Source organism: Arachis ipaensis, chromosome B03 (genome assembly GCF_000816755.2).
Source record: "Arachis ipaensis cultivar K30076 chromosome B03, Araip1.1, whole genome shotgun sequence".
NCBI lineage: Eukaryota > Viridiplantae > Streptophyta > Magnoliopsida > Fabales > Fabaceae > Arachis > Arachis ipaensis.
The window spans coordinates 130,597,368-130,606,491 of NC_029787.2; the positions used below are offsets into that span (position 1 = coordinate 130,597,368).

Here is a 9,124-nt window from a genome sequence, read left to right on the forward strand (position 1 = left end):
AACACCACTATTTTTATCCCCTGAACCTTTTGTTGTTAGAAAAGCCGTGATACTTTTTAAATTAGAATTTTGCCCTAGGAATAGTTATAAGTAACTTCATCATAAACCCATACCGAGTTGTTATTACTTAGAAAAATTGTATGGTGTCTAATTTATTATTTATCTAAAAGGTGAGAGGAGAAAATATAGATTTCACTTTTATATTTATATCATGTAACTTAAAAATTAGACATGGTAAAAGAGACCTGTTAGTCTGTTACTTGTTACTTAAATTTTGGCTGTCATTTTGGATTGGGCCAAATTTGCCAGACCCATTCCGATTCACCCACCTGATTTAGGCCCATGAGATTAGGCATGCTATCAAGGAATACATTTTTTAAAAATTTCATAAAAAGAGCCCTTACACTTTTACACATTTCTCTCTCCGTACAATCGTGTCTTTTGCCTGCAACCAGAGGCTCATGGCCGGCAATGAACAGCCGGAAAGGGCTCCAAATGAGCATGACCCACAGCCCCAAGACCGAGACCTGCAACAAGGAAACAACAAGAAAGTTAAAAAAGGAGAAGAAGGCTTCTCAAGGACAACAATTCTTGTGCCGCGAGTTGAAGATTGGATGGAACAGATTGAAGAAACAGGAAGAACCAGAACTTATTCAGACATGGTAACGGAGGCGGTACACGCTCCAAATTCGATGGAAAATTATGGAAAATCTGAAGAGAAGGATATGGGCAATATCTAGGATACTGTCCTAGAAACAAAAGAAGAAAATGAAGGAGAGGAAATTCAAAAGAAAGCTGGAAAACCAGAGATAGAAGTAGTCAATATGTGGGACGGTCTTTTCAACATCGTGATCAATGAAAGTGCAAAGAAATAACTATGGAAGCCTTGGTGGAAATCTTTGATTGTGAAACTTTTGGGAAGGAAAATTAGCTATGCTGTCATGAAAAGGAGAATACAGACAATGTGGGTTAGATTTGGAGACCTAGACGTTATAGACCTGGGTAATGAGTTCTACTTGGTCAAGTTCTATGCAGAAGAGGATTTAGATCATGCTCTATTGGAGGGACCATGGAAGATCTACAACCATTACCTCGCGGTCAGACTCTCGGAACCCAATTTTAATCCCCTCGTGACATCTATAGACAAAATTACCGCATGGATCAGATTACCAGGACTTCCTATAGAGCTCTACAATGATAAAATTTTAAGAAAAATAGGGGATCTCATTGGAAGAACTTGCAAAGTTGATTATAACACATCACACTTATGTAGAGGTAAATTTGCTAGACTTTGTATGGAGGTTGAACTAACTAAGCCTTTGATGGGAAAATACATGGTCAATGGCAAAATGTATCAAGTAGAATATGAAGGAATCCATCAAATCTGCTTTATTTGCGGAAGAATTGATCATGAGCAAAAAATTTGTCAAATATGGAAAAGCTTAAAGGAGCAAGAGGCCAAAGAACAAAACCAAGAAGGAGATAAGGCTAACCAAGAAGAAAATATAGTGGCAGAGAAGACCATTAGGCTTGAGCAAAGGAAAGATGAGCCAGAGACTTCCAAAAAAGGGAAGGAAAACAATCCCTGTTAAAAAATAATCGCAGAAACCCAAACATTTATCTATCCAACCATGAGGTAGATCACCCGCGACTCCCCCGATACGGAAAAAATTATGCATCATTCTCATACCTGTCGCAGCTTCGAATAGATCATATATTAATTCTCTTTCTCTAAAAATATAGAAGAAAGGGGTTTGTGCACCAATATCCGCCATAAAAGGTCCCAGCCATAATAGGTGAGAAGCTATACGACTCAATTCCAACATAATTACTCGAATATAGCTGGCTCTTTGGGGTACTTGAACAAGATAACAATAACTGTGGACCATGGATGGTCATCCAAAGGCAAAAAGAAACAAGAAAGAAGAAGGAAAACATGGAGCTGGAACCAGTAATAGCAAAGAAAAGGAGATTTTAAAAATGAATAAATCCAGATTCAGTGCACTTGAAGTAGAAGAAACAGAGAATGACAAGGAAGCACAGGAGGAGGAAAACACACAAAGAGACCATAATACAGTAACTACTTCAAAATAAGGAAGGAACCACAAAAGCAAAAACACAGCACAACAATCAGCCACATACATAGAGAAAAATAGCAAAGAGAAAACAAAAAAGATAGAAAAAGAGCAGATACAACAACTAAAGAGCATCCAAGAAGGCATGCATCAGAACACAAAAAAGATAAGCAACACTCAAGAGAATAGCAGGTCACAGTTTCAAAAAACTAAAGGAAGCACAAACAGAGAAAACTGGAATATAGAAAATAATGATTCTCAATCTTCAGAAAACCAAGAAGACATCATGGAGATCCAAGACCGAGCTCAACCCAAAGAGGCAAAGCCACCAGACCCCGGAGAACTAAGAGAAACTCAAATCGACCAAATGGAAATAGATATGCAAAGAGAAATCACCGACCTGGTAAAGGATGTGGATTTTAGTACTCCGAATCTAAAGGAGCCAGAGGAGATGGAGGCTATAGAAATGCAGTTAAACTAAGAACCAACCTTTCTTAATGATTATATTATCTTGGAACGTCAGAGGTGCGGCTAGCACCTTCAAAGAGCTTATGAGGCAGAATAGACCAGATATAACTATTCTTATGGAAACTAATACCAGTGGGGACAAAGCCAAAAGTATAATTAGAAAATTAGGTTTCAACAACTTCATCATTGAGGAAGCACAAGGCTATGCAGGTGGTATTTGGATTGGATGGAATAGAAGTGACATCAATATAACGGTTGTGGAATCCAACAACCAATATATTCACACAAAAATTGAAACCAACAGTAGGGACTCTTGGTTCTTAACTGCGGTGTATGCAAGTCCCCAACCTCCAGTAAGAAGACTCATATGGCCTATTCTCAAGGGAATAGCTAACAACATGACATCACCTTGGCTTTTGACTGGGGATTTCAACAAAATCAAGGAAGATTCAGAAAAGAAAGGAGGGAGCCCCATTGACCAAAGAGCCTGCAGATCCTTTAATTCCTGGATAAATAGATATGGATTAATAGATCTGGGGTTCGTTGGGTCCAGATTCACGTGGAGATGTCCCATTTGGAATGGATATGATAGAGTTTTCAAAATGCTTGATAGAGATCTCTCAAATCCACCATGGAGAACTAAATTTCATGAAGCTTTGGTTAAGATCCTACTAAGAACAAACTCTGACCATCACCCACTCTTAATAACTGATGAAGGGAACCCCACTAACAAAGACGGAAGGCCTTTTGGATTTGAAATGATGTGGCATCCAGACTTCAAACCCTTAATGGAGCATAATTAGAAAGCAGAAGAAAGGCTACTGAAGAACCTCAACAATCTTAAAGAAATGCTTGTCAAGTGGAATAAAGACACTTTCGGTAACATCTTCAGAAACAAGAGGAGAATTCTCAATAGACTTTCAGGGATTCAGTGATGCCAAAGTTATGGAAGAAATCCTTTTCTAGACAACTTAGAAGACTCTCTGAACAAGGAGTTAAATGACATCCTAGACAAAGAGGAGGCATTTTGGTTACAAAAATCAAGAGAACAATGGACGGTTGAGGGGGATAAAAACATGAAGTTTTATCACACCAAGACGGTTATTAGAAGAAGAAAAAATAAAATTATAAAGCTGAGGGACAACAATGGTAACTGGATGGAAGATGAACAACAACTCAAAGACCACATCACATGCTTCTTTCAAAACCTATATCAAGAAGAGGTAAATACATATCCTTTGATCCTTGAAAATAACATACTACCTGACTTAGATCCTATTGATTGCAGGGCTATGGAAAGAGTCCCAACAAATCAAGAGATTAAGAATACGCTTTTCAGCATTGGGTCAATCAAAGCACCAGGAGAGGATGGATACCCAACCTTTTTCTTCAAAAACAACTGGGAAACCCTCAAATATTTAGTTTGCGATTACATTAAGGATTGCTGGAGTAACACACAAAACATAAAAGCGTCTAATTCTACCATCATTATTCTTATACCAAAAACAAAACACCCAGAGTTTGTTTCTCAATTCAGACCCATCGCTCTTTGCAACGTCAGGCTCAAGATCCTAACCAAAATCACTGTGCAAAGAATCAAACCACATCTTGACACTAAAATCAGCCCACATCAATCAAGTTTCATTTCCGGCAGAAAAATTAAGGACAACATCCTAATTGCAAAAGAGCTCATGCACTCAATGAAGAAGCTAAGAGGGAAAAAGAGCTACATGGCAAAGAAGATTGACTTTGAAAAGGTTTACGATAGAATAAATTTGAAGTTTATGAAAGAAAGGCTACAGGATTTCAAACTCCCCACAAAAATAGTTAAGCTAATTATGGAAGGAGTAGAATCAGTGAGCTATAACATTCTTTGGAATGGGAGTAAAACCGACAGCTTCACTCCTACCAAAGGAATTAGACAAGGGGATCCCATATTCCCTTACCTTTTTGTTATTTGTATGGATAAACTTTCACAATACATTAAACAAGAAGTGGAAAGAGGAGCGTGGCAGCCTATGAAAATAGGAAGAGATATTTTGGGTATTTCTCACTTAATGTTCGCTGATGATTTACTTATTTTTACAGAGGCAACAACTCAACAATTGGAATTAGTCAAAGAAGTGCTAAATAATTTTTGTAGAGCAGCAGGACTCAAAGTGAACTCCAACAATTCCTCTATAGTATTTTCCAAAAATACCCCAAAGGATATCAGACAGAGAATTACCAGCAGATGCGATTTTAAGAAAAACAATGCACTAGGAAGATATCTTGGAGTCATGATAAACAACAACAGAGTAGGAAAAGAAAACTTCAGAGCTGTTATGGAAAGGGTTCAATGCAAGCTGAAGGATTGGAAGAGCAAGTATCTATCACTAGCTGGAAGAATAACCCTAGCACAATCTGTTATTAGCCCTTCATCAACTTTGACATGCAACATGAAAGAATCCTTAAAACTATTTGCGAAGACATAGAAAAAATTCAACGAGGCTTCATATGGGGGGACAAGGAAAATAGAAGATGATTACATGCAGTGAGTTGGAAAACTATCTGCTCCCCAAAACACGAAGGAGGATTGGGTTTTAGAAAATTACACCTTATGAATGATGCATTCCTTCTAAAGATACTATGCCAACTAAAGGAACACCCTAACACTCTTTGGGCAAAGGTATTCTACCAGAAATATTGTAATAGAAATCAACTTATCAACACACCAACAGAAAGAAAAGGAGACTCTCACCTCTAAAAGGAGCTGGTAAAAATGTGGCCAGAATTCTTGAAGCACACCATCAAGTACATTGGGGATGGCCTCTCAACGTTATTCTAGACAGACCAATGGGTTGAAGGAGTGAACAATCTGTTAGAGCACACAACACAGAGCAGACCCGATTTAAACAATCTGGTCTGGGAATGGGAAAATGAAAATAGAGATTGGAACAGAGACAAGATTAGGAGCAGCCTACCTGAAGAAATTTCCATGAAAATCTTTACTCTCCCACCACCGAAAGTAGAGAATGGGGAGGATAGATTGGGTTGGAGGCACACAGGACGGTGACTTCTCGGTTACCTCTACTTACAAAGCCTTAGCAAATTTGAGCCCATCGTCGACAACAAACTGGATCAGGATCTGGAAGTGGCAAAGGCGGCAGAAATCGAAAGTCTTCATGTGGAGAGTTTTGCACAACAGACTCTTCACAAATCAAAGGAAATCCAGAATCTTCGGAGGGGGAGGAACGTGCCAACTTTGCGGGGAATACCAAGAAGACACCATTCATGTCCTAAGAGACTGCCCGAGCGCATCCATGATCTAGACACAACTCATCAAACCAGAGAGGATACAAGATTTTTTCGGATTTAATTTGAGGGATTGGTTGGAGATGAACATGATAGAAAATCTAAGCAAGCACCCCAATCAAAGCTGGAAGGACGTATTCTTCACAAGTTGCATGAAATTATGGGTATGGAGAAACAAAAAAAATTCATGAAGCGGGCTATAGAAGACCACCGAACTTACATATGGAAGTTTTAAAAAGTGTCAATGATATGAGGGAGGCTTTTGAGCGCAGTCAGAAGAAACAGTGTTTCAAGAAAAAGGAAGAGATAAATATCAAATGGAATTATCCACCACAAGGTTGGGTGACTCTTAATCCAGATGGTGCTATAAAGGGAAGTACCAAACAAGTTGGGTGTGGAGGGGTCATAAGAAATGAGGCTGGCAAGTGGGTTGCTGGTTTTTCTTATCATATTGGAAGATGCTTAGCCTTCAATGCTGAAATTTGAGGAATCAAAAAAGGACTTGAAATAGTTACGACAATAGGAATGAAGAATATTATTATGGAATGTGACTCTAAAGCAGTGATAGAAGTGCTTAATAGCAAAAGAAACCTCAATAACCATTCAAATGGCTTAATTAGAGACATCAACAGATGGAAAGACAAAAATTTAAATATTCATTTTGTGAATATTTTTAAAGAAGACAATCGATGTGCTGATTGCCTAACACGAAAAAGTGTAAATTTAGAATTAGAATTCCACTTTTGTGATATTTCTCCTAGAGAAGTAGTCCAACTACTAATAAATGATAAACAAAAAACATCTCTACCTCGTATAATTAATGTGTAATCTTTTTCCTAGGTTTAGCCCGGTTCACTACACCAAAAAAAAAAGTTGAAAGGCATGCTTGGTTTATGACAATTATTTTACATTGTTGCTTTGTGTTATCGTACTGTTAGACTTATTAATTATAATTATTACCTTCTTATAAATCATACTGAAGTCTTTGTTAATTTGTTTTTATGAATTAAGCATTTCCGTCCAGGAAAATCTCAGCCCGATGCAACGAAAGCGAAAATTGTTCCCTTTTTTTTTATTTATTTTGGAACGTTTCTTAATTTCATATCTTCCAGACACAACAAATCTATATAATTTAGATTTCTTCAGAGTATAGTGCTTAGGCACATTATTCATGTTACGACTATTGTTAACTTTCTTCTTATTTAAAACATTTTGTGTAAGCAATACATTATTTTCTAATCCTTAAATGAATGAATGAATGATATTAACCTTCTTTATCAAATATTAAGAACTGCCAGATTCTTTTCATACATATGTTTCAGATTTTCTTAATTAACGGGTTAGTTATACATTAAACTACCTTGATATAATAATTTATGAAACATGAATCACTGGGTACAAGTCGTTTTATTAATCCAGGCAATGGTTTCTTTGGTGAGGAAAGTATCAAGTTTCCGGATATTTTTTGAAATTATAAAAAAAAAAAAATAAAAGAGTAAATTTGTAATATCAAAAATTTAATTGAATACTACCCTCTTCTCTTCTACTCTTTCTTTGCTGCTTCCCCCAAGTCCAATTCGTCTTTCATGGTCACTTTTTTCATATTCACATAGCTCGTGAATGACAAATCAGAACTCTCTACAACAATTTAGATGGTTTACAAATTTTAGTTTTGAGCATAAAAGTTGCATGTCGTCATTGTTAGTGAATGCAGGAGAGAAATGAGTCATTGAGGACTGGAGTCACTTTGGATATTTAATACTTTACAAATTTTAATTTGTCATTCTTGTGGGTCATTAACACAAAATATAAAAATTGTGTAAAAATAAATAGCAGCCATAAAATTAACATATTCTTAATTAATCAGCAACTGAATTATCCACCTAAAACGAGTGGGTTCAAGTGTACCGAAGAACACTGGTGTTTCAATTGTTTTAACCGTTGATTTTAATTAATATATATTATATATATATTTTTATAATTCAGATCAACGGTTAAAACAATTCAAATATCGGTGTTTCCTGTATACTTAAAACTCTTCCCAAACTTTTATGTGGCAAAGCGTGTGCCGTGCAACCCTAGCTATTAGCTGTAGGCCTGTGGCTACATCAATTATACAATTAAATAGTACCATGCACGTGCATTATTATATATAAAGATGAAATAATACCAAATTAAATAGTGTTTAAGTTAAGCGATGAAAATTATTGACAACAGCGTCTCTCTTACATACAAAGATACATTAAGCATTTTTTGTCTTCATTCATCCGCCACCAGTAAATATAGAATAAAAAAAATTGATAATTTAACACATGATCAAATGCTACCTAGGTGCAATAATTGCGTTGAAAAAATATTGACAATATAAAAATAAATATTTTTTAATATTCCATATTTATTTTAACTCAATGAGAATATTTACCCTCACATACCATCAAGTAGATCCGTTCCTGGACAGGGATGAAACAATGGTACAATATAATGTGTGTAAATTGTTTGAAAGATAAAAAAATAATCTAAGAACGATATATGACCTTTTAATTAGATTGCTATTAGCAAAATAACAAAAGAAAATTAACACTTAATACGGAAGCAAGTATATACACAAAACTGCAAAAGAATAGTGTTCTTCAAAGTAATGTGAAGATTTCTGCAAGAATATTAACAGTTTAAGGAATTCACACAAAAGAATAGAAAAGGAATACTGTTATGAAAAAAGAGTATTCTTTTTTCCCCGGCACTAAATAAAGAAGTGAAAAAAGAATAATAATATATTTTCATTGAAGAATAATTTTATTTTCGATGTTATCATCATTATATAAATATATATCCCACCACGTGCGTGCATATCTATCACCAATGATTTTTTTCTTTTTAGAAAGACTTTAGCATAATTTGCGCTTTTGACTTGAGTTATTATAAGTAGAATTGAACTCACGTGGCTTCATTTAAAAATTAAAATAATTAGATTTTAAATGATCCCTATGAAACGATTATACAAAATCTAATTATTATAATAAAAATATTTGATAATTAAAAAATTAGTCAATTTTATTTAGTTTTCATTTTTTATTTAATTTCATCTTCATTCAGATATATAATGAATAGTTGATAATTTGTCCATTATAATTCGATCAAAAAATCCATATAAATTGACATATTTAATAAAATTAAAGTTAACTGAAAATCTCATCACTTAATAACAAAGAGCACGTTTCATATGATTGCCAATATATATAGCGTATATTACTCAGAAGATAAATTTTACATGATTATCAAAAGATTAG

At 35.2% G+C, this 9,124-nt stretch overlaps 1 protein-coding gene and 1 long non-coding RNA gene across 5 annotated transcripts in view; one reads left to right on the plus strand and one right to left on the minus strand.

Moving 5' to 3' along the window:
• LOC110270444 overlaps positions 1 to 2,113 on the plus strand; it is a 5,750-nt gene extending 3,637 nt beyond the window's left edge. Inside the window, exon 3 of the long non-coding RNA XR_002359972.1 lies at positions 2,100 to 2,113. This is a non-coding gene — a long non-coding RNA (uncharacterized LOC110270444). The remainder of the gene's footprint in view (positions 1 to 2,099) is intronic.
• Positions 1 to 4,562, minus strand: part of LOC107634733 (vacuolar iron transporter homolog 4-like) — a 5,857-nt gene extending 1,295 nt beyond the window's left edge. Inside the window, exons 1-2 of one of the 4 annotated variants that reach the window (XM_021119889.1) lie at positions 4,490 to 4,562; positions 405 to 527 (exon numbers count right to left, since the gene is read on the minus strand). Coding sequence is in view for 1 of the 4 variants with exons in the window: in XM_021119886.1 (XP_020975545.1) it covers positions 282 to 527; positions 1,494 to 1,826 (579 nt within the window). In the remaining 3 variants the exon portion in view is untranslated. Of the gene's footprint in view, positions 1 to 234; positions 1,885 to 3,806; positions 4,301 to 4,489 lie in introns of those variants that run through there. The other 3 variants (XM_021119888.1, XM_021119886.1, XM_021119887.1) reach the window with 3 other exon arrangements.